Source organism: Cibotium barometz, chromosome 53 (genome assembly GCF_041138505.1).
Source record: "Cibotium barometz isolate CiBa-2024 chromosome 53, ASM4113850v1, whole genome shotgun sequence".
NCBI lineage: Eukaryota > Viridiplantae > Streptophyta > Polypodiopsida > Cyatheales > Cibotiaceae > Cibotium > Cibotium barometz.
This window is the reverse complement of record NC_141098.1, coordinates 25,972,157-25,998,392: the sequence shown is the minus strand read 5'-3', so window position 1 is coordinate 25,998,392 and position 26,236 is coordinate 25,972,157. Positions and strand designations below refer to the sequence as shown.

Sequence of the window (26,236 nt, the reverse complement as noted above, 5' to 3'; positions counted from 1 at the left end):
TACTGGCACGACATAACAGGCAGACACATGCAAACAAGTCATGGAAAAACAAATTTATGCATGCAGGCATAAATGCATGTATACAAATAATGGACGAAATCTCCCTTCCATGAAACTTGTACAAGAGGTTCCTGTCGGGCACAAAATTGGCGCGACAAATATAAATAAATATGTCTGGAGCTTCCTATGGAGTGACAGTCCCATAGGTAAGACACCATCTTGGCCATACACGGGTGGCACCAACAGGCTCCCGTCCATATAGCACGAAGCAAATCACACGGGTGGCACGAAACTGGTTCCCGTCCATGTGACGCAGCACTGGTCGCACACGGGTGCCACGGATCTGGCTCCCGTCCATGTGACACCATAAAACTGGCCTTTTCACATGGGACACTGGCTTGGCCCCATGTGAACATTGCACAAATCTGGCCGCTCTATGGAATGACAGTCCCATAGAAGTGGCTCCAGAAATGGAAATGGACCAAATGGCGACATCGGGACTGTAGCACAATAAATTGCTGAATCCTGAATGTATCCACGAGAGTTGTGAAGCTCTAGGCACACATAACTACTCTTAGAATGCTTGTCGATTGATTATTGATGGAACGATTTATGCTGTGGACTAGGCCCATGCTTATATACGAATTTAGCTGCTCTGGTCAGTCTGTTATAGATGCTGTCGGTCCGCTGTGGACAAGGGAAAAAGGCCAAAATTTAGCATTAAATGCTGTGCTTAATCCTAGGCTATGCTGGCCGATTGCATGTTTGTAAGCCTCTACAGGCTGCTGATTGGGTGTCCTTGCTCTCCATGTTGCCTAGAGGATGGCGGACTTGCTGAATAGGCTAGCTGTGCTGGCAACTTGTTCATGAAGGGTGGCATAGGGTTCTTAGACCCTATGCAAGGCAATACCGAAAAACAGAAGAACTTGCACATATTCACACACTAATGATAAGCCACAAGTTCAAGTGATAATAATAAAACCTAGTCTACGTGTCCTTTCACACCAAATGTCCAAGGGGAAAAGCCCGTAGGACAAAAGTGCCCTTGGAGTTAGTGCCTGTTCACATGTAGCACTACATATGCCTTCAAATTCTTGCCCTGACATGCCGTGAAGATCATCCGCAAGTAGGACAAATTAGATCGAAAAGGGACAATGAATCGGTGCATGCATATGTTACAAAGTTTTGGAAGGTATGTTTGGAGGTCTCACCATTTATTCACATTAGTGAGCCTGAAAAGAAGAGAAATTTCAAATTTGGACTACAACCCATCTACCAATCGGGTGTAGATATGCCGATGAGCCATACGTTGCAAGAGCTTCTTGCTTCAGCCCTTGCCATGGAGCAATTCGAGCATAAATTACGGCATTCTGGTAAGGATGACTATGATGCTTGCTAGTGCAGTACCTATGCTAGGGTTGACCTCTACATATATCTATCTGATGAATTCTTCAAGTGGGTAAGACGATCGAGACATGCAGACTGGCGCATGGGAACTTTTTGTGCATTAAGAGGCTTGTGAGAAAGTATGGACAAAGAACTAGATTGTGCACACACGACACCGGGATTCAACTGGTTGTGAGATGCTATTGCCAAGGTATACCGGAAACAAGATGTACACCTGATTGAGCTTGAACAATTCTCCGGAAAGATAATTGCATTGATGCACGAGTGCCTAGATTTGCACTGAATTCTTGGATGCATAATCAAAAAGTATTTTTGATGATGGCGAAGTGGAGGTGCCAAGGAGTGCGGGCCATGGAGTGCCGAGGTAGGATGGAAGAATGAGCAGCACAGATGACAGGCAGGGCAAAAAATCGGATTGGCGGTGCTGGGCGTGCGGTGGCAGAAGCATGTTGAGCACCGCAGGTGGTTGGTTCAGCACTAGAGCCGCTAGCGTTGGTGGCTCTGTTTGTAGTAGTGTCACCGACAAGGGGGGCGGCGCCGCCGCTTTCGCCTGGGCGGTTTTGGCTCGCTGGCCAATAGCTTCGCTGCCAATGGTGGCGCGAACATGCGGTAGTTTCTTACATAAGATCCTATTAAGAGGTTGTTCCCACACACAAAAGAACCCACACACTAGGGGTTGTTCATACACATTAGAACCGCTGTATTTAAATCTAGAATACTAAGTTATTAGGTTCCCATTCACATCACCGACTAGCACCTGTTTATTCCCCACATTAATCACTATTAATAGTTTACATATGAGATGGACATAAGGAGCTATGGAGACTAAAACATCAAGACAGTTTTAAAGAAATATAAGGACATTTTATGCCATTTCAAAAGACTGCCCTTTTTTTTTTTTGAGGAAAAGGGCCATTATTATAATAAAGGGGTTTTGCAGGCCTTCTTTGTAGGTATGAATGATATAGGGTTGCATTTTGTGACAAATAGGAGGAGAAAGATTTGATCGAAGAGAAATGCTGTCCGATACATCGGAAGCCATGTGAGTTCCGGAAAGAAGACAATTTTTTTTTTGCTTTATCAAAATATCAGAAGAGCCTTGAAGGTTTACTGTCTTCACACTCCAAGTTTGTCCAACCCACTTTCCGCTTGAATGAGGTATGGCCTTTCAATTAACTCAGTGTGTGCCGTTCTTGTGTTACTTGTATTTTTAGAGTGTTGATCATGTTGTTAAGAAGTATGGTATGTCTATGATCTTGTTTACATCTAAGGGTTTGGCCAGCAGACAAGTATGCAGGGAATTTAGAGCATGATTGAAAGTTTTTTAGTTCTTAATTAACGGCTAACTAGTCCTATACTTACAGGTTATAGGGTGGGTCAAGGATGGTCTGCGAGATTTTTCCATCTCTCGAGCAGCAGTCGATTGGGGCATTCCTGTGCCTACTGACAACAAACAAACCATTTATGTTTGGTTTGATGCTCTTCTAGGGTAAGGGCCATGGATGTATTGATCACTTGCCAGCTGGCCATGTAAAACATTTCAAAGGTTGCATTAGGCCTTTTTGTTGTGTGCGTTCCCTCTGATCATCTAGGTGTTGGATAGAATGTTTGTCTTACTACGCTTAGGCTGTTTGAACTCACAAACTGGTAGAAATGCAGAAATCAGAGTTGAAAGAAAGATTCAAATAGAGCTCAAAGTAAGCTTTAATTGCGAAACAGTTATGTAACGAAAGATTCAAATAGAGCTCAAACTGGTAGAAATGCAGAAATCAGAGTTGAAAGAAAGATTCAAATAGAGCTCAAATTAAGCTTTAATTGCGAAACAGTTATGTAACAGACTCAGACGTATGTAAAGGGCTCGCCTTGCCTTGTACAAGACGGGTCTTCTTAAGGTTTAACACACAGGCATAGACTGGTGGCAGTTTATAAGTCCTTTGGTGCTTGAGAGAACAAGCGCATATCTCTTGTCCTCAGGAACACCTTCTTGCAGTTCTAGAATCATCTTGTACTCTGCTTGCCAGGTGCCCTTTTGGGTCTATGTGCTCATGGTGGGCCAGCTGTGCCATTTTGGGGGTCTTTGTTGTGTTGTTAGTGCCTGCTGTGTCATAATTGGCCATATCTAAGGATGCTCTTTTTGAAGTCTAGCCTTCAACCATCATCCTCAACACTCTATACCCCGTCTCCATGGCCCATGAAATATTGTAAGGGTACCCACTGCAACCTTGCCAAGAGGAAGTGGGGAAAGGTAGTCATATTGGGCCCGGTAGTTTCTAAAGCAAAGTCATAGGAAATGGCCTTTTCAGTCCCTAGAAACGCGTTTCTGCGTGGCTGTTTCTCATTTCCCAAGTGATATTGTCACAAGAAACGGCCGTTTCCACCCCTAAAAACTCATTTCCCTGTTTCCATTCCTCAAACGTTTCTGTTCCTGTTTCTCGTTTCTGGTGACTATGGTCTAAAGGTTCTGCCCACACTACTGGACAGAAAGGCATCAGGACTCCAACAAGAGTGTGCCTCCTGTGGCCACACAGAGCATGGATGAGATTAGTCCAGATAGGGGGGATGACCCAGGTGTTTCACAAGTGATTTGGTGAAACTTTATCGACTTTGGTTTTAAAGCACTTGTTATATTTACTTAAATGCTGAGATTCCCTTTCCTTTATTTCAGATATGTATCCGCGTTGCTACCAGAAGAGCTGGAACCCACTTTAGAGAATGCCTTTAATGCTGGCTGGCCTGCCTCTGTACACATAATAGGAAAGGTAGTACTTTTGTCAGAGATCTTGTTTTGAAACAAAACTGCAAACTAATTAGTTGTGACATATCATGGCAGCTTTCATAAAACTAAGTTTCTTTCTTATCTTGCAGGATATTCTGAGGTTTCATGCAGTTTATTGGCCAGGAATGCTGATGTCTGCAGGCTTTCCACTTCCAGGAGTTGTATTTGGGCATGGATTTTTAACAAAGGCAAGCTCCTTCTAGCTATTGTGTACTAGTAGGAAGCTGCAATTGTGGTAGTCTAGTAAGTCTCAAACCAATCAACTGTCAACAAATCTTTTTGGACCATGCACTGAAAAGATAAGAAAAAGGCTCTTGTTTAAGTTAGCTTGTCTTGTTAATGTAAATAGGCCGCTTATACTTGATGCAATAGTCTTTTTTTCTTTCCAGATTAGGAGTCTTCTATCAAGTACAATGGAAGATATAAGAGTCGGGAGTTAAGTCTTAACCAAAGAGTAGGGAGGACACCGCTTGTCACCAAACATGACTGGCAACTCATGAGACCTCTGAGAGAGGATTGTTGAGTTGATGCTCGCTTGATCTTGGTGATTGTATCCCCCCTCTAGAACAGCCCTCACCTCTGACCCTCTTCTGTTACTTCTCCACCTTCTACCCCTGCAGTTTCACCTTGCTGTGCCCCTCTGTTTTCTCTTTACCTCTGCTTTCATCTGCCCCTACATGCCCTTCTTTACTTGTTCCCCCCGCCATGTGCACGGAGTGTATGCCTAGATCTTGTGTTTCAGCCCCCCGTCTTTTTCAACCCTTTCTCGCCTTTTCAGCCTGACCTTATTGGGAGCTGCCCTGTGTTTCTTGGCTTTGTCTTTCAACTAGCTGTCACCAATTTCGTATGATGGCTGTTACCCTCCTATGGTTGCCTGATGCCTAGTGCACACCTTGTTTGTTCACCAACCTTCCTTAGATCAGACGCCTGCAATTGTGCTCTTTCTGCTGCAGATCTCTAGCCCTTCTTCACTTCAGGATCTTACATTTTCCCCCATAGAGATGTCCTCCTCTACACATATCTTAGAATAATTGGCCCCATCGATGAGTATTACTGTCCTTTCATATTCACATTGAAAGAGAAACTTTGTAAAACATTGAGCTTAATTGTTCTCCTTTTTCTTAATGTCATATTGGTATGGGACTGTATAGATAGCAAGAGCTCTTCAGGAAGCAACTGAGGATTTCCTTTGAATTCTTTCAAGATACTATGTTAATAGCTGCACATGCACACAGGTTGACAATCATGCACAAGGACATGGAGACATTGAAGAGGGTACGTTAGAGATACGACAAGCTTCTTCATCTTATTGAATGGGTGGACATCAAGATGAGATATTATCCTAGTACCACCATCAAGAAAGTCAAAAGCAAGGTGAAGAAGAGAAGGTGGTAGACCGTAGAAGTGACACATGAAAAGATTACAAGGGGGAAAGCTCTTTTGATTTGCAAGATAACATGCAGAAGACGACCGTAGAGGCCATCTGCAAGTTGGTGCTTGACAAGCAAGGGTGCATAACCAACATTCGGTTCCTCAGTGGTAGATACATTGGAAATGTGTTTGTGTCACAATTGTGACTAACTCTTTTAATCTCTCCCTAATTAATCCTTAAATCTCTCATTAACTGTAAAGACACCTGTGAAGGGTCACATCCTTGCACATGGGTGACTATCAAAGGACATGCTTATTTATTAAAGACACAACTCTAAGTCCTAAGGACATAACCATTGATTCAAGAGCCACACCCCTTCACAGGGATGTGCCTCTTCAATTGTACCTTTTTGGCCTCTATTTAAGAAAGGCCCCTGTCTCAATGCAATCATTCAGTCTTTTCTTGTAGCATTTGTCTTATGTTCATTAATTAAGTCTTAATCATGTTAATTAAGCTATAAAAGCTTCACAGTAGTATCAGAGCAATATGAGCGCATAGCTAATAAGTATCGTCGTCACATTGAATTTCAAGAAGGAGACTTGGTATTATTATATATTGTCCCTCATCGATACAAGACAATGAAATCAATCTTTCCAAAGCTTCGCCCAAGATATTATGGACCCTTTTGTATTATTAAGAAGAACTCATCTGTCCGTTATAAGTTAGAATTATCGCCTTCTTGGGGTAGAATTCATTCAACTTTCCATATTTCTTGGCTCAAGAAGTTTGTGGACGGTGATTTTTCAGTTTTAGATGTTTTGGATTATGTTCCAGAAATCGAAGATGAACACATACTCTTAATTCCAGAGACAATTCTTGATGTCAGACAAAGAAAGACGACATAAGCTCACTACAGATTTTTTGGTTAAATGGAGTGATCTTGATGATTCTGACTCTACTTGGTAAAGTGTTGAAGACTCATAGGAATATCCAAAACTTCTTCGAGAATTCTTTCAAAAGACAACCATCTCTTCTTAGCCGGAGTCTTATTTTAAGTGGGAGGGAATGTCACGATTGTGACTAACTCTCTTAATCTCTCTCTAATTACTCCTTAATCTCTCATTAACTGTAAAGACACCTGTGAAGGGTCACATCCTTGCACATGGGTCACTATCAAAGGACATGCCTATTCATTAAAGACACACCCCTAAGTTCTAAGGACATAACCATTGATTCAAGAGCCACACCCCTTCACAGGGATGTGCCTCTTCAATTGTACCTTTTTGGCTTCTATTTAAGCAAGGCCCCTGTCTCAATGCAATCATTCAGTCTTTTCCTGTAGCATTTGTCTTATGTTCATTAATTAAGTCTTAATCATGTTAATAAAGCTATCAAAGCTTTATAGTTTGACTCCAAGCTTATTGCAGGATGAAGTGCTTCAACCTACTTCTTTGAAACTAAAGGAATCTTCCTTATTTCAAAGTATGCACTCTTAGAAACACAATTTTGCACATGGACAATATCACAAATTGTTGGATTTGGTCATAAACAATATGAAAATGTGGGTGGCACTTTTTGCATTATTTAAACAACCATTTGCAAGCTTAAGTGTTACATGCATCAGTCCTGTTATAGATGTGCCATGGCTTCACGATGAGGACATATACAGGCCCTAGGGTAGTCCAGGACAATTTTAGGTTTAGTATACCTTTGAGAGTCCTTATAGAGGGGACACAGTGGATGGCTGCCTCAATAATAATATTTTTATAGGATATTGAATTGCTGAAATCACATGTCAACAAGGGAGATGCACAATCATTGTGAGGGATGAGGAGAGGGAGAGGAGAGAGAAATTGACATATAGCAAGGGGACACGGTGGATGGGTGGCAATTTTACCTTTGGGAGCTCTCACAGAGGGGACATGGTGGATGGGTGACTCAATAATAATATTTTTAGAGGATATTGAATCGCTGAAATCACATGTCAGCAAGGGAGATATACAATCATTGGGAGAGATGAGGAGAGGGAGAGGAGAGAAAAACGGACATATAGCAGGGGCCAACTTGTAGGCACCTGGGAAAAAGCATAAAAAAGGGATGCTGTTCTATCCACAACTAGCCTGTAGGCTTGGTCAGCCAGTTCCATACCCATTATATAAGGGTGTGCCCGGTGGGGGCCCTTCTGAGGGTTATTGAGACCCAATCATGTGTTATCCGGACTGAGATCCTGGGCAAAGACAACCGGGTAGAGGAACTATACAAACAGCTGCAAGATGAGATGCGACAAGAGATGGAAGCCTGAAAGGATGCATGCCTAGCTGCATGCAAGGAGAAATGTATGGAATTATGCAAAGAAGAGATGCACAAGTATGGCAAAGAGGAAGGAGAGCTAGCCACACAAGAAGCCCTTGCTCTAGAGATTGCCCAGTTGTGAGATGCCAATGCCAAACTTGAGGCGGAACTAGAGAAGGCTAAGAAGGCAATCACAACAGAGATTCAAGAGGCCAAATCAGGATTCCGGGAGGAGCATGCAGGCCTCCGAAAAGACATGGAAGCAACCAAAGAAGAGGTTGGAGAAACCTCCAAATGGGTTGAGGTTGTGAAAAAGCAAAAAACAGTCCACACCCCAAATGCCACATCCATCATGACGGCCACACTTGAGGAATAGAAGCGTTGCCAATCTAGGGCTCTACATGTGCGAGTAACAGGCTTGCAAGAGGGCAACTCACCGAAAGAGGACGGTTAGACTCTATGCAAACAGATGGGCCTTATTGACACCCCTTTTGTAGATGCTTGGTGAGCCGAGAAGGATTCGACAAGGGAGAGGCCTCTCCTCCTCAAGTTCAAAGATACGGAGTCTCGTTTGGCTTTCTTGAAGAAGAGAGCCACCCTCCGAACCACCAAAATATACCTTGGAGATGACCCCACCCCCCTACAGATGGAACATAGGAAAGCAAGGATGGTTCAGGTTATGGAAGCCCGCAAGGCAAGAAAATGGGCCGTTTATCGTGATGACCGAGTCATCATCACGGATAAATGCCCATGCCCCACATGACGGTGCGGGGTCTGTGAGACCACAGATGCACTGAGGATGGGAGTATGGAATTGCAATGGAACTCTATGGTCAGACATAGGAGGCTTCATAGAGACTTACACAGATAGGGATATTATCTTCTACACAGAAACACATCAAAGCCCTGAGAGAGGGCTACCCAAAGTGGAGGGTAACACAAGGGAGTTAGCTTTCAGAGGACAAATACGCACCACTGGGGGGATGCGTGGCTCGGGAGGAGGAGTGTCATGCTTGTTTCGCCATCATTTGAGAGGCATGCTCACAATGGTTAGACACGATGAGGAGGCTCGCTTTATGTGGATGCGATTAGCGAGGCTTGGCTTGAGAGTGATGCATGCAGATTGAGATTGACAGAGAAAGGGGAGACTTCATGTGTGCCATTATGTGGACACATTGCAGAGTTCTCCCAACAAGGAGAGATTCTCCTATTAGGAGACTTTAATGCACGGACAAAAGGGGAACAAGTGCAGACATATGACTTCCAGGGAGATGCCATTACGTTGTTAGAAATTGACTTGGCTAAGATGGGCCTCCAAAGAGCCAACCAGGATAAGGGGAATGCAACACCAACACATCTTGGAAATGGGGGCTATGCGTGAGTTGGTTATATAGAATGGGCTGTCCAGATGGCCGAAGTCGGACAACCTTACATCTTTTTGCATGGGGGGGGCACTAGTACAGTGGATTACCTCATGGAATCTCTTGCTTTGATTTTCCAATGCTGGTGTATCTTTGTTGAGGCAAATGAGAGAAATGGTTGTGCTGGAAGATGTTTGATATATTGGGGTACCTTGGCTGCATAGTCACCAGAAACGGGAAACGGAAACAGAAACGACACCCCCTTGGAAACGGAAACAGAAACGACACCCCCTCGGAAACCACGGGAAACGAGAACGGCTAGGAAATGGTACATATACTTGATAAATTAAACTATAGAACCAAAAACAAGTACATTGTACAAAACAAGCTTCGTACTAGAGATTATATGGTGTGGTGTTGAGACAAGTTGCAAGGAGAGCAACGGGAAGGAAGCAACGCGCAGGAGGCGACGTAATCGTTTTTCCTTAACGGGCATCGCATGTGGGCCAGCCAACGTTTTTCTTTTATTATTTTATGCCACGTGGGCTGCGAATATCAAAGGCGGAGCCTTACAATTTATTTTGGGCCAACCATCGTTTCTCAACGGCATCGCTACTGGGACGAGCAGCCAATGTTTTTTTTGCTATTATTTTATGCCACGTGGGCAGCGCATATCAAAGGCGTTTTGCCATCGTTTTTTTATTAAAAATATGCCACGTAGGCAGCATCGACCAAGGTGTCCCGTTTCTAGCTATTTCGGGGCACCGTTTTCGCGTTTCCTGTGACCATACTTGGCTGGCTTCTTGGATTTTGTGATGATTTGATTGCTTCCACTTTGTTGTGATCTAGAATAGTTGGACAACTGAGGTGCCCCTGGTGTTGTTAAGAATGAATACTCGACTTGTTGTGTAATATTCAAGCTTCAACAATACTTCCTACGGAATCCATACTTGGCGTTGAATTTACTTTATCCAAGAATGAAAATGTGGGCTTTTTGTGGCCTGTGTGATGCTGCTGATGTGCTTATGAAGTTTGGAAGTTTACGTCTTGCTTTTGTGTGGGTCTTCTCCTATTCTTTGATGTTTGGAGTATTTGATCGGATCAGGATGATGAAGCAAAAGAGTGCAAGTGTTTTGATGAAGCTGAGATCTCCTTTTGGAGTGTATGGCTCTTCAATGTGTCCTTACAGACCCACCGTTGGCAAGATTGAGCTTGTGGTTGCTGAATTGGTGGTTTTTGAGGTTTCTTTGCAAAAGTCTTCTTTACTTGATTAGATATTGGCACCCGGCGTCATATCCCTCTGAGGCAGAGGGAAGAGTTTGGTTCTTGTAATGATGGGGACGTGGAGCGGAAGCAAGGACATTGAGGGGATTGCCCGTTGAAGTTTGGTATCGATGACACACTTGCACCGTCGAATCCAATTTTGTTGAAAACAATTTCTTAAATTAGGTATCCTGTAAATTAAACCGCAAAACTTCCTTCCACGGAATTATTTCCAAGAAAATATTTTTTTTTTCCGAGAAAAGATCCTTTCATTAGTTAAGTAAAAAACGCCCGTAGGGCTACAAAAGAGATCTCTCCTGCTCCTAACAGAGAGAAGAGCAGTGAATACATCATGGCAGCCCGGGAGACTCTCCCTAGGTGCTGCAAAATACAAGCATCAGTCTAAAGGACTGAGCGGCTAAATCATACAATGGGGGGGGGAAAGAGCCAAACAGGTGGCCTGTAGTGCCAACGGGGGGATCTCGTGTGTAGGGTGTAAAACGGGCCGCAGCGCCAAGTGGTATGAAAGGCCTGGCGCCGTAAAATCGCCTCATCCGAGTCTCCCCGGATGCGGTCGTACTGTCCTCGCAGGGTGTGGATCAACTCCTGCCAAATCCCCCGAACAGTCTCTGCTGGTGGCTCTAATCTCCCCTCAAAGGCCGTGAAGCACCGGGCCCTCCAGGTGAACCAGATGGTGAGGCTGCTGAGGAGCTCCCATCGTAAATCCCTCTCCTGTGTCCAGCTGGCGGACGAGAAATCCGGTGCCGGAACCAGGCGAGGCTGGCCCCTAATAAATTTGATGGCCTGACTGCCCTGCTCCATCTCATAGCCCATAGCAGGCCCTGACGAAGTCGACCAAGCAGCGGAACCCCACGTAAACATACCCTCTGGAGAGAGGGGGGCTAGAATACGCAGCATCCGCAGCCAAATCTGCTGTGCCTGAGGGCAGTCCCAAAGGCAATGTCTCTGTGTCTCCATAGGGTGGCCGCATCGGACGCAGGCCGCCGGAAGACCGCTGTAAACAAGCCAAGTGCCAACTGCTGAGCCCCTGTGGGCAACCAGCCACTGAAAAGCCGAGATCCTGCGGGCCTGTCGACTAGCCCAGAGCCTAGCCCAGAAATCCTCCAGGAACTCCTGTGATAGTCCCTGCAATCGCCAATGCCCCGCTGCCGCTGGAGAAACCGTCCTCCTCGCCGTCAAAATATGCCGTCCCAGCCGAACAGTATACTGGAAAAATGTGATCTCTGTGGCCTCAAGGGATGCATAAGGATCATGCCACTCGTACTCTCCGGGGTCCCACTGTAGCCGGGCCAAGGGGCGCGCTGCATATGCCCATATACGCCAATCCGGGAGCACGTCAGCAGGGTCAGGGTCAATATGCCACTTCCGAGAAGCGGCAGCCACTACCCGAATCCTCTGAAAGGTGCACTCTGCAACCAAAGGCGACTCCACCTCCACTCTCTGGAGTCGGCCCTCATCCTGAATCTCATAATAGAGGCATCTGCCATCCTCAGTACTAGCTCTGACAGCAATCAGGATCTCCAACTGTGTGAAGGCACCCATCCACCGTGGGGCCACTGGCTCGAGAGGTGTGAACCACTCCTCTGTAAGTGCCTCCTGAATATCATCCCTCATAATCAACCCCCCTCTGAAGTGACTCAGCCTCTCCACCTGGGTCTCCTCTGGTAGACTGCAGAAAGCCTGCCAGTCTCCAAAACTACGAGCTGGGCCTGCCGCTAAAGGTCCCCAGGCTAGACGAGGCCGAGAACCCAGCATATGACCCTGCTCTGTACGAACCGCTGGGCTCCAGATGAGCGGCTGCCTGGCCCGCTCCTCAACACAAGACGGAGGCCGCTGAGAGAGCCCCGGTCTCAGCAGCTCCCAAGCTCTCAGGATACTCAAAGCAAATCTGTCCTCCCATCCTCTACTGAGGCCTGTCCTCCTCATCTCTATGAATATCCAGCGAATCTCTGGTGCCCAAGTACCCCCTGCAGGAGGCGCCCGGGCCTGCAGTCGCTGCAAGAGGAGCTCTTTCCAAGGCTCAGCGCCTGGAAGCAACCCCCGAACAATAAGCTTCCCCAATAAGGCTCTACTCTGATCGACTGGATCTATAATGCCCAAACCGCCCTGAGCCAGCGGAAGCGTAATAACTGCCCATGCAACCTTTGCCCGAGCTGGCTGACCGTCCCGCCCAGACCACAGAAAGTTCCTGATCAGCCTCTGTACCTGGCTGATGCAAGAGCTCGAGAAAATCCAGCAAGACGTAATGTACCACATAGTCGCTAACAGCACCTGATTTGCCACCACCACCCTCCCAGCCAAGGATAGTCGAGCTGTACTCCAATACAATAGCTTCTTCCGAATGCTCAGAAGAAGCGGGGCAATCTGCTGCTCAGGTGACAAATCGAGGCCAATCTGGCATCCCAAATACCGCACTGCTGTGCCGGGAGGAATCCATCTAAAGCCGGGGTCCGGACTCCATGCTGGAGTGGGAGCACTACTGATCCAAAAGGCCACTGTCTTGCGCCAATTGATCAATGCTCCCGAAGCTGCACTAAAAACCTAGAGCGACTGCTCTGCCCGAATAAGATTGGCCTCTTGGCCATGCAAAAATAAGCCCGTGTCGTCTGCAAACTCAGCATCAAGCAAATCCTCCCCCCGGACTGGGAGCTGAAGTCCTCTCAAACCAACCTCCTCTGCCGTCAAATACATACTCATAGCCTCCGCAAAGAAGAGAAAAAGGAAAGGGGCGAGAGGACACCCCTGACGGACTGATCTGGTCAGCTCAAAACTCGGCCCCCGACCTCCTGCAATCAGCACCTGGCTGCGAGCTGTGGAATACAAAGCTGCCACCCCTCTGATCCATCCTGGCTCAAAGCCCAGGCGTAGCATAGTGCCCTCTAAGAATCCCCAATCAACTCTATCGTATGCCTTCTCAAAATCGAGAAGCATCACGACCAAGTCCTCGCCAAGGAGCCTAGCTCGGGCCGTCGCCTCCCAGAAAGTAAAGATGTTGTCAAGGATACTGCGCTCCTTGACAAATCCTGTCTGAGTAGCATGAATCAACTCCCCCAGGAAGGGCTGGATCCTCAAACTCAAGGCCTTTGCCAAGACCTTGTATACAGTATTGAGGATCGTAATAGGCCTCCAATGCCGAATGTCATCCGATACTCCCTCCCCCTTGGGGATAAGATAGATCAAGCCCTCTGAAAAGCTCTGCGGCATCACCCCAGTGTCCAAAACATGCTGAAAGCCCCTGCGGAGGCCTGGCCCCAAAAGGTCCCAATAGCGCATAAAAAAGGCCGGCGTCAGTCCGTCCTCCCCTGGGCAACTATGTCGCGGCAGGACCCTCAAGGCCTCGGCAAGCTCAATCTCTGATAGAGGCGCACCTAGAACTGTGCGCATATGGTCTGTGACCCTCCTCTGCACATGGGCCCACACAGTCTGTCTGCATACATCTCGATCCTCAGTGGCTGGCTCCGCTGAAAGCAAGTCACGATAAAACGCAGTGGCAATGGCTCTGATCTCCCCGAGCTCAGTAGCTATCGATCCATCCGGTCTACCAAGCTGGCGAACCCCTGCTCGCGCATGACGGGGTCCAGTGATCTCAAAAAACTCCCCAGTCACTCTATCACCAAGCTGCGTCCACTGAGAGGCCTGACGACGATAGTAAAACTCATGTCTCTGCTCCTCTGCCTCTCTAACCTCCTGGCGTGCCTGGCTCAGCTGGGACGCCACCCACTCACATGCAGGCTGCTGCTCCTGAAGGCGCTGTAGCGAAGCAAGGCTGCGTCTCAGCCGTTGCTCCCGCTCTCGAATCTCTCCCAGTCGTGTCAAAGCTGCAGCGTGAAGAAAAGAGCTGAGATCAATGAGTCCCTGGGCACACTGGCCCGCTGCATCCTGGTCAGAGCACTGACTATCATGCCAGATCCTCTCAATGTCCTCAGCGAGACTGGGGTCTGCAAGTACCCTCTCTGGGATCCTCAACTGCAAGCTGGGCTCCCGTGTCCCCTCCTCCAAAGTCAGTATAACTGGCGCATGATCTGAAAATGAGGTGCCAGCAAGAATGCCGACGGAGCCCCCTCGCTCCCCCAACCAATCGCCCACATAAAAGCGATCAATCCGAGATAGATTAGTCCCTCCCTGTCGGCGATCCGACCGAGAGAAACTAAGACTGTCCTGAGACCGGGAGAAAGCCCCATGCTGCCATGCATCAGTGATCCTCAGTGTCATACAAAACCGGTCCCAAGCTGCAAGCTCTGTGCCGTGCACTGTAACATGACTGCCTCCCACCCTATCTGCCGGGTCCTCAAGCATGTTGAAGTCTCCCCCAACACACCAATGTGCGGCCTCTGGCAATGCATCTGTAACCTGAGTCCAGAACTCTGCTCTGGCACTAGCATGATTGGGCGCATAGATGTTGAGCACACCCAATAGCTCATCATGCATCCTCAGAATGACATACTGTGCTCTACCAGGCACAATGATCCCTCGATCCACAATGGCCTGCCGCCATGCATCTGCAATAACCATGCATACTCCTCCCTGTCCACCCAAAGGACCAAACCCTGCAGACCAGAAAGTGTCCCATCTACCAGGCATCACCGAACCATATCTCCGGATCCTGCTCTCACCCAAGTGGTGCTCCTGCATCATCAGAATGTCAATGCTGCCACCAACCAGGCATCTCTGTAGCTCCTGCCTCAAGCAGCCTCGATAGCGTATAAAGTGTGCTCCGCCAAGGCCCTGAACATTCCATGAGATGATCCTCATGGATGTCCTACTGAGGTGGATGCTGTCTCAGCCGTGCGGCGGGCCTTCGCAAGCGGCTTGGATGGAGAGTAGTCCCCATCCGAACGGCTGCGAGTCTGCCCACCCGGTGTACTGCAAGAATCCCGGATCAGGCGCCAGTGGCTGTGACCCATGGCGACTGCCTCCTGCTCTGACATAGTAACCTCGTGAATACTCACATATCCTGGGTCGCGTGCCAAATCTGCAACTATGCGCACGACCAAATGCCGAATCCCGGATGTATCCACACCCCCGGGATCCAAGACAAAATGAGCCAACTCCCAAAGTCGGCCTAGCACATCTGTAACCTCCAAATCGCTCATGTGATGAGAGAACTCAACTGCCTGAGTCTTCAACGTGCTGAGAGCGAGCTCTAGAGTCCACTCCCGGTCACAAGGTCCACATAGAGGGAACGAGAAGGCCACCGCTGAGTCTAGTGCCTCCTCCCCGCGGGCCGGAGGTATCACTACATGCACTCGGATGGGTGCTGGCTCATGGGGGCCCTCTGCTCCAAAGAGCCGTGTGAAGGTATAATCAAACGCCGCCGAGCGCTGTCGAATGCCGAGGCGACTCAGCCGACTGCGGATAGATGAAATCCGTGAGGCCCTAATCGGCATAGGTCTCCTCTGTGATGCTCGAGCGAGGTCAGTGCTCAGCGCCCTCCGGACTGCAGGTGAGCGCCCGGGAGCTGCGAGGACCTCCCGGGAAGGCGAGGCGGGCGGAGGGGGAGGAGGGGGAGGCGAGGGAGGAGGAGAGGGAGCCGCTGCCGAGACCGGAGCGGGGGCGGGAGGCGGCGATGGTGGAAGCGAGGCGGTGGGAGGGGATGGGTGTGGGGGAGGTGAAGGAGGGGGAGCTGGCATCTCCTGGTCCTCGGTCGCTGCAGGGGTCTCCTCCTGAAGGGGAGCAAATCTGTTCCTCACGGGAACCCAGTGAGGCTGAGACTGTGGCTGCTGCTGCAGCGGTACCTGGGCGTGCTGCTGTGGCTGTCTCCCTCGACGGCGCCCCTGTCCAGGCTGCCACTCCGAGGTCTCTGTGGCCTGAGCAGGTGTCCCTGAGGCAGCCTGCCGAGCCGAATCTGTGGGCGGGCCATCCGTGGCCTGCTGCTGTGGTGAGGGCCGAGGTCTCCTGCGAGGGCAGGCCTTGGCCAAATGACCGACCTGCCTGCAAATGAAGCACTGGTTCGGGAGCCCCGAGAACTCCATCCTCTGATCTATCCACCCCCCCCCTATCCTAGGTAGCTGAATGACCTTAGGAAGGGAGGAGATGTCAGATACCAACACTCTGACCGAAGGTAGCCCAGCTGCTCTGGCCACCACTGAAGCTGCTGAGGGGCCCGTCTCAAGAACCGAGCCCACCAATGCTCCGAGCCTGGAGAGGAGCGGAAGATACTCCCGGCGGAGACCAGGGAAACAAACTGTAATATGGAAGAGGCGCTCTCCCTGCTCCGCCGCAGCTGGATCAAATCCATGCTGCCAAGGCCTGAAGAAAGCCCGAGCACCCCTGATATCCAGAGGACTCATGGCAAGGACCTTGGCAACGCTCTGGGCGGCCTCGAACTCGATCTGATAATGTCCCCGGCCCAAGAGCTGTACATCAAGGATCTTGCCCACATCTGCAAGAAGGCGAGCCTGAAGTAGATCCCTGATCTCCCCTCTGCTGGGGCGAGTGCCGACTATACGGCAGATGGTGGAGTGAGCCTGAAGGCGTTCCACCTCTGCGGTGAGGCTCGCTTCCTCTTCCGGCGAAAGAGAAAGCCTGATGGGGATGACCTCGGGGGCGGGCGAGGGGGCTGCGGAAGAGTCCCTCTGAGGCGAGGCGGGAGGAGTCTCCATCAGAGTCTGAAGCTCAAGCGAAGGCGAGGCGAAAGCGGAAAACCTGCAAGAAGCGGGCTGCACACCAAGAGGCGGAAGGACGGATGACGATGAGGGAAAAAAAACAAAAAACCCCCAAGGGGTGAAAAGCAGCACGATAGAGGAGGGAGGGGGGGGGCGGCGCAAAGGGGGGAGGAGAGGCCCAGAGGGGGGGGGGCGGCGACAATGCGAGAAGGAGGGGGCGGGGCGCTGCTGAAAGGAAACGGGCGAGAGGAGGCGAAGAGGCGGGGGGGGCAAACACGCGGCAGCGGGGGGGGATGACGAAATGGCGGCAGCGGGGGGGAAGGCGAATAGGCGGCAGCGGGGGGGGGATGGCGACCAGGCGGAGCGGGGGGGGGGGTGGCGAAATGGCGAAGAAGGGAGGCGAAATGGCGAAGAAGGGGGGGAAGGCGAAGCGGCGAGTAAGGAGGGGGGGGGCGGCGCAGCAGCGAGGAAGGAAAGGGGGGGCGCAGCGACGAGCTGAGGGGATAAGCGGGGGGCGGAAGGAAGGCGCGAGGAGGGGGGGGGCGAAGGTGCGCAGAGCAGGGTGGTATCGGGAGCTTCAGCGAGCAGCGATCAACATCTCATTATAGGAGCAGTTATTCTATTTCCAAGAAAATATTTGATTAAATAAATTTCTAAACAAGAGTTTAGTTCTTTGCTTAATCCTTGTTTTCAAGAATCCGTGATATGCAAGTTAGGTGAACCTAAAAACAACCATTCTTCCTGCGACATCAAATTATAAGAGGCACACTGATCAAGATTTGTGAACATTTGAGTGCAACCAGTCTCGATGGATACAATTATCCAAGTGCGAGCGGGAGGCTCATGTTGAGACTTTTTGAGTTTTAGGCTGGAATTAGGTTCACAGTTGTTTGTATCCACTGTGCAGCAGGTGTTGGAGCTTGGTCTTGGCCTATCTCCAGGTGATTGCTTCACAATTTTCCACTGATTATTTATCCTTGTAGTCTTAGTTTTGTGCTTTTCTGTAGTGGAGGATGTGGAAGCTTTGACCAAGGGTCTCGCTATCCGCTCCGGCGAGGTTGCCGGGGTTTTCTCAGTCAAAACCTTGATGGATTTGATCTTTTGCTTTTTTGCGTCTTCTCTAGTTTTTCAAGCGTAGTTGTGTCAACTACATGTGACTTTTCGAGGAGACTGTTGTGCTTATTTTAAAGAGTCTTTGAGCTATCTCCTCATTCACTCATTGGCGAACATCTGTGGGAGTGGATAGGTTCATTGTTATCTGTTGCACCACACGACCATTGAAAATATTGAGTCACTAGCTGGTGAGGAATCAATGATTAACCTTCTACCAGAATTAGGGGTGAGAGTAGATAAAACTCACCTACCCACTAGCTGAGAGTTTTAATTGATTAGAGTGACAGGTTGGTAGATTATCACTACACATATGCATTAGTTTCTGCTGGTTGGCACCTTGCCTTATTGCATTCAAGTGAAAAAATCTTGGTGGTATCATGTTTATGTATTCAATGTTCTCATTTACTTTACACTAGCATCTGATAGTGGATTTGTCAAGGTCCTACCTAGCTTCACGCGCGTCTCTTCACGGCCGTGAGCCTCACATATCTTGGTCTCCTTTGTGTTATCTCGGAGGTGTGAGTTCTCTGTCCTTGGACTTCCGATTTTATGTGAGCTTCATATCTCTCGGCCTCCTGAGTGTTGTACCTGAGGTGTGTAGCTCAGGCTTTCAGATCCACAGTGAATAGTTGGATTGATCCTCTCATATTTCTGCTTGTCAGGTGTTGATAAGTGGGGTTGTGTCTTCACCTCTCTGTCTCCTTAGTGTGGCTCTTGGTGTGTCGGTCTCACGAGCATGAATCTCACAAGCGTGAGTCTCACGGGCATGAACCTCAGAACCGCATGCCTCACAGGGGTGAAGCTTCACGGAGTTTGCAAAGTGTATATTCAGCGGAGCTTGATAATTACACTCATCTTAAAACAGCCACTTGACCTGCACACACATCCACAATTGAATCCATTAACACATTGATCTAGTCACAACAATCTAGGCTAAATTGATTTAAGGCTACTCAGGTTTTTGAGAACTAGAATTAGGCCACACCATTCTTGTATATACACTTGTTTTGTCATGTCCTGCATCTACACGCATTCACTTGCATCTACACACATTCATGCAGACTCACCTTCTTACACAATCACACTTCCTTAGAGAAGTGGAGTGCATGCTACGTTGGTTATCATTTATTCAACTTCAAAATCATTATTAAGTTTGCACTTTGTGATGCTCTTAAGTTTTTACTTTGTGTTGTGAACATAGATAAGTTGAATAGGTGAAAATTGTAATGATCAATTTAGCAAAGTGATAATATGATGTGGTAATTGATAACTGTGTGGCATGAAATTAGCTGCACTTCAGGCAAAAGTATTCACATCAAAGACAGAAAAAATCAAAAACTATTTAGGAAACACAAAAAAGAGAGAGAGAAAAAGTGACACACAAAGAGAGATTATAAAAGGAAACATGGGCGAGAAACCCTAAACATTGTATAAGGAATCTTTGTAGTGGAACATGAAGCTACACTTCCGTCTCCACGAATCTTCGTTATAAAAATCCGAGATTTAGCATAGGGCGAGAAAACTTAACATTGTATAAGGAATCTTCGTAGTGAAACGTGAAGCTACACTTCCGTCGCCACGAATCTTTGTTATAAAAATACGAGATTTAGTCTAGGGAGACTCTCTTGATTACGAGAAGACATCTTTATGAGGAGATTGACCATATGGACTTATGATCAGGGGAGTTAGTGGTGTTAGCTATTGCTAACCCTCTGTACGAAGGTAGTGGGAGTGAGGTTACCTGATGTGCTCCCACGGCAAGTAGCGAGACAGGAATTGAGCAATTCCTAATTCCACATCTCCTTAGAAACCCGTGCTTTGACCTTGATAGTTTATCATCAGTAAGCAAGGATTTCACAGAACCTCCAATGGCTATGAACCGGCTTATCGATGATTTTTACTTAGCCAAGAGTGGTCTTGATTTAACCCTTGCATCGAGAGAAATAAACCCACTCTCAAGTGGGAAAACGGTGACCTTTAATGTAGATATCTTTTCTTCTATTGGGTCATAAGAATCTCACGGAACCTCAATGTTCACTGATGGGTGGTGTATTTGCATCCTTAAACAGATCAGTCATCCAATCACATATGAAGTGGAATATGTGGATGACCATCATCAGGTTTGCTTTTTGAATAGAGTTTTCTCAAAAGGATCTATGGCTGGCAACTTGCCGGTCGACATTGAAGGGGATCCTTTTTCTAAGTGAGCGTTTGGGTGGTTAAAAGGGGTTTGTCCTCTGAGGATCTTAGAGAAATAGAGGTTTCCAAAAGCGTCTGTGTACACCCTACACCCTTCCTTGTTTGTGAATCTCTGAACCTTAATGTTCAAAGGTTCAACTACATTTTCTTGATTTATCTCTTCGGGTTGAGCGATCTGATAGATCTGATGGTGGCCATCCACATATTTCACTTCATGTATGATTGAATTAATTATTTGTTTAAGGATGCCAATACACCACCATGAGTAGACATTTAGTGAATGGGAGAGTAAATTAGGGTTTCATGTGGGAGACATACACACAGAGAGAAGAAGGGAGAGAGAGAGAGAGTTGTGGGGATAAGTCAACTCACCAAGTGAGTGTGTGACTCCCCTATCACACATGTATATTGCACTAGTACACATAGTGCACTTAGTACATTAAAAGTACTAAGTGTACTATGTACTATAACTTATGGGCTTGTACACACTATAAGGGTGGGCATAATGCCTTTACCCCAACAACCTCCCACTTAAAGGCAAAGTGCCCTTAAATGAAGGAAAAGAAAAAATCAGCATGTACATGATAATATACAAGGCCATATCAAGGCTGAAACTGGCCTCATCCAATGCCCATCAAGTGTCTGCAATGAGCAAACCGCTCCGGAGGCAAACTCTTTGTCAACAGATTAGCCGGGTTGTCATCCGTATGAATCTTTACAAGCTGAATTTGCTTGTTCTCTATCACCTCTCTGATGAAGTGATACTTCACATCCACATGCTTCGTCTTTGCATGAAAGACAGGTTCTTTGCCAACTGGATGGCACTCTGACTGTCACAATGCAACAATGGAATATCCCCTGTATAACCCAAATCAACCACTAACCGAGATAGCCATAATGCCTCCTTGCAAGCCTCTGTGGCTGCAATATACTCGGCCTCTGTAGTAGATAAGGCAGTGCACTTCTGCATCCTGGATATCCATGACACAGCACCTCCTGTGAATGTAGACACATAATCGGTAGTAGACTTCCGGTTATCTGGATGACCGGCATAATCCGAATCCGTGTAACCATGCACTAATGCATCCTGTTTGCCAAAGCAAATGCACATATCCTGTGTGCCCTTCAGGTATCTCATGACACCTTTCACTGCTTCCCAATGCTTCTTGCTAGGGTTGGCCATATATCTACTAACCACTCCCACTGCAAATGCAATGTCCGGCCTAGTAGCAACCATGGCATACATGAGACTGCCACAAGCTGAAGCATACGGAATCTTGGCCATATCAGCCCTGCCACTATCTGACTGTGGGCTGTCCATAGCACTGAGTTTCACATATGGAGGCAAAGGAGTACTAGTCTTCTTTTCCCCCGTCCATATTGAACCTCTGCAAAACTTTGCCAATGTATTCCTTTTGAGACAAATACAACACATGCTGATTTCTGTCCCGAAGTATCCGCATACCCAAAATGTGATTTGCATCACCCAAATCCTTCATATCAAAGGTTTGATGCAGTCTCTTCTTCAAGGCATCCATCTCTTTACGAGATTTCCCGACAATCAACATATCATCAACATACAAGATGAGGATCAATAGACTGCCATCCAAAGCTTTCTTGGTGTATAAGCAGTGATCTATGTCACTTCTCTTGAAATTCTGGGATTTCATGAATGTATCAAATTTATGATACCATTCCCTTGGTGCTTGTTTGAGCCCATAAAGACTCTTTTTCAGCTTGCATACAAACTTCTCCTTTCCACTCATTGCATAACCCTCTGGTTGTTGCATATATATCTCCTCATGGAGATCACCGTGAAGAAAAGCAGTCTTCACATCCATCTGAATCAAGTCCAGATCATCATGTGCAACCAAAGCTAACACAGCTCTAAGTGTGGTCATTTTGACCACTGGAGAGAAGATCTCCTCAAAGTCCACACCATATTCCTGCTTGAAGCCCTTAGCCACTAACCTAGCTTTGTATCTTGGCTTTGCATCAGGTGCAACTTTGAGCCTGTAAACCCACTTGCATGGCAAAACCTTCTTGCCTGCAGGCAAATGCACCAACTTCCATGTTCCATTTTTGTGCAGAGAATCCATCTCTGACTTCATGGCACGCTCCCAAAGAGCCTTGTCTGCCCTCTGTAAAGCCTCCTTATAACGTGAGGGCTCCCCACAGTCAGTGAACATCAAGTAGTCAACCCCTGGAACAAACCTGTCAGGGGCTCTGGAGGGTCTTGTGGACCTTCGTACCCAATGACCATCATTTGCAGGTTGCTGTCCAGCCTGCATATCACCTATTGGTGGCTCCTGTTCCATGCCATAAGGCTGAAAAATCATGCACGGTATCTCCTCTAACTGTGGGATATCCATAGGGATATATTCTGCCATCTTTGGCTGTCCATTTGGACCATTTTCAGCATCATTTAAGGGCTGGTTTTGCTGCTGTAATGGCTGATTTACAGCCCTTGGTTGTTGTCCATGATGTCCATCATCATCAAAGATGACTCTGCCAGGCTCCTGTTGCCTTGCAGGCTCCTTATACATGCATGTTTCATAAAAAATGACATCATTGCTGCGTATAATCTTTCTATTCATGGGATCCCAAAGTCTATACCCCATTTCACCTCTGTCACCATATCCTAGGAATATGCATTTGTGAGACTTAGGATCAAGTTTGGTGCGCATTTCCCTGCGTATGTGCACGTACGCAACGCAACCAAACACTCTCAAGTGTTTGTATGACGGAGGCTTCCCTGTCCATACTTCCTCTGGCACTTTTCCACCAAGCCTCGTGTTAGGTGACCTGTTTATAAGATGAACGGCTGTCATAATAGCTTCAGCCCAAAAACCATGAGGTAACGCAGCATGTGACAACATGCTGCGTTATAATAGCTTCAGCCCAAAAACCATGAGGTAACGCAGCATGTGACAACATAGAACGGACCTTCTCCTGAATGGTCGTGTTCATCCTCTCTGCTGTGCCGTTTTGTGGAGGATCATAAGGAGTAGAGAGCTTCCTCTTGATGCCTTTAGCATCACAAAAGTCCTGAAACTGTTTGGACATATACTCTCCACCATTGTCGGAACGTAAAGCCTTCAATGTTTTGCCAGTTTGATTCTCAACAAGAGCAACAAACTTCTCAAACACTGAGAATGTATCACTCTTCAAACGAAGAGGATAAACCCACACCTTGCGTGTGGCATCATCTATAAAAGACACAAAGTATTTTGCCCCTCCCAAAGAAAGCTGAGGCATCTCACATACATCTGTATGCACAAGCTCTAACTGAGCATCTTTCTGTCCAAGAGCTTTCTTGTGGGGGGCACTGGAGTTGCCTGCCATATATACAATGCTCACAAAACTGAAAACTTGAAAACTTTAGAGAAGGCAAGTAACCCAAACGAGACAATTGCTCCATTCCTTTGACACTCGTGTGTCCCAACCGGCTATGCCACATAGAGATTTCCGGCAGCTCGGTTGCATTTACATTAGCATGGTGACAAACACCTGCATGCATGAAGTAAAGAGTGTCCACCTTAGAGCCTCTGGCAACAACCAGTGAGCCCTTACTAATTTTTCACTTTCCACGACCAAATGTGGTAACATAATCAGCATCATCAAGCTGTCCAGTAGAAAGCAGATTCTTCTTGATCTCAGGCACATGCCTGACATCATGGAGCATAAGCTGTGAGCCATCTGAAAACACAAGCCTCACATCACCTCTGCCAAGAATCTTGCATGCATGGTTATCACCCAAATAAACTACTCCTTCATTGCCAGCAGTATACCTGACAAACAAGTCTCTGCAACCTGTGACATGAAAGGAGGCACCTGAATCAATGATCCATGAGTGCATACCATGACCATCTCTTGTAAGAAGTGAATGGGCATCAAGTGAAGACGTGAATAGGACCTCATCCTCACTGTCACCTGCATGTGACACATTGATTTCTTCAATCTTGACTCCACTTTTGCCCTTTGGCTTTACATCTTTGGCTTCATCTTTGTCTTTGTCTTTGCCTTTTCCCTTTTTCTTTTGATCATTTTTCCATTTGTAGCATTGCTTTTTGATGTGTCCCTTCTTGCCACAATAATGGCATTCCAAGTCCTTTTTGGAGCGGGACTTGCTCCTTCCCCGTTCTTGGCTTTTACCCCTTTGCTGGGATCTCCCACGTGCATTCATTGCATTTGACTTTCCAACAGAGTTGTTTTTCCTGTTCATCTCTTCTTGAAGAAGAGCACCCTCAACATCTGCATATGACAGCATAGCATTCGAATTGCTAGTGGCTGTCCTGAATGTGTCCCAACTCTCTGGCAAAGTGCATAAGAGAAAAGTGGCTTTGAACTCATCGTCCATTGCCAACTTTTGATTTATAACTTGGCTGACAATACCATTAAACTCATTTAGATGGGCTGTCATAGAAGCCCCTTCCTTCATCTGAAGACCTATGAGTTTCTTCAACCAATACACTTTGCTTGAGGCACTTTGCTGGGCATACAAGTCCTGCAATCTTTGCCACATTCCCCAAGCTGTCTTCTCTTCACGAATGCTGAAAAGTAAAGAGTCTGACATAGACAACATGATAGTAGATCTTGCCAGCTCATCCATATCTTCCCACTCTTCAGCAGTAAGAGAAGCGGACATTACACCCCTTTCTTTGATAGGCTTGTGCTGCTTCTTCTGGAGCAACACATTATAGCACTGGGTTTGCCAAATCTCATAGTTATGTGAGCCTTCAAGCTTCTTGATGTGAAGCAATGAAGAGCTCTCACCTGTGGTTGCCATAGCAATATGCAACCTGTCAATGCCTGACTCCCTGCAAAATGTGTAAACACTGCACCAAAAGCACACAAAGTGCTCACAGTTGTTCTCCCAAAGTTTATCTCCCACTGCGGAAGCACAAATGCAACTCTACTCCCACTGTATGTGATGAAATCACCAAAATCTGGTTGCTGCAGATTCAAGACAGCACCTTAAATGTGCTCTGTTTTCCTTCCAAAGTACTGTACAACAGTACCAAGTGCTCACCAATGATGTACCAAATCTGTACCGGAAAGTACAGCAGCTGAAATTGAGCCTTTTTGTCACTCAAATCAATGTGCAGCCATGCCAAAACTTGTACAAAGCCGTACCAAATTTGTACCAGCAGGTACAGTAGCAATAAATGCTCTCCTGGCTGTCCAAATGAGTGAAAATCAGACTTTTACAGTCCCGAACATTGCACACAACAGTCCGGAACAAAAATTGGGCAAAAGCCCCTTGACTGCAAGCTGATTTCTGAGGATTCAAGGCATAAAAGTCTTCGTGATGCTTCCCCCTGGCCACATATACATCCAATACATGAAAGCCCCTTGATTTACAGGCACATTGAGTGCTTGACAGGCATCAACACATTGCCCAAAGCATCAAATGCGAGTGCCTACATGCAAATCGACCCAATCGGCACAAAAGCCCCTTGATTACCGTTTTCTCACTTGAGAGTGGGTTTGTTCTTCTTGATGCAGGGGGTAAATCTAGACTACAGTTAGCTAAGTAGAAATCATTGATAAGCCGATTCATAGCCGTTGGAGGTTCTGTGAAATCCTTGCTTGTTGATGATAAGCTATCAAGGTCAAAGCAAGGGTTTCTGAGGAGATGTTGGGTTAGGAATTGTTCAATTCTTGTCCCGCTACTTGCCGTGGGAGCACGTGAGGCAACCTCACTCTCACTATCTTCATACAGAGGGTTAGTAATGACTGACACCACTATCTTCCTTGATTATAAGTGTATACTGTCAATCTCCTCACAAAGACGTCTTCTTTTAATCAAGAGAGTCTTCTTAAGC

At 47.2% G+C, this 26,236-nt stretch overlaps 1 protein-coding gene across 1 annotated transcript in view; it reads left to right on the top strand.

Moving 5' to 3' along the window:
- The window catches only part of OVA1 (methionyl-tRNA synthetase / methionine-tRNA ligase / MetRS (cpMetRS)), a 79,760-nt gene that overhangs the window by 41,399 nt on the left and 12,125 nt on the right, over window positions 1-26,236 (top strand). The window contains exons 4-7 of the mRNA XM_086789397.1: window positions 2,398-2,565; window positions 2,772-2,896; window positions 4,073-4,166; window positions 4,273-4,371. Of these exons, the coding sequence (XP_086645523.1) occupies window positions 2,398-2,565; window positions 2,772-2,896; window positions 4,073-4,166; window positions 4,273-4,371 (486 nt within the window). The remainder of the gene's footprint in view (window positions 1-2,397; window positions 2,566-2,771; window positions 2,897-4,072; window positions 4,167-4,272; window positions 4,372-26,236) is intronic.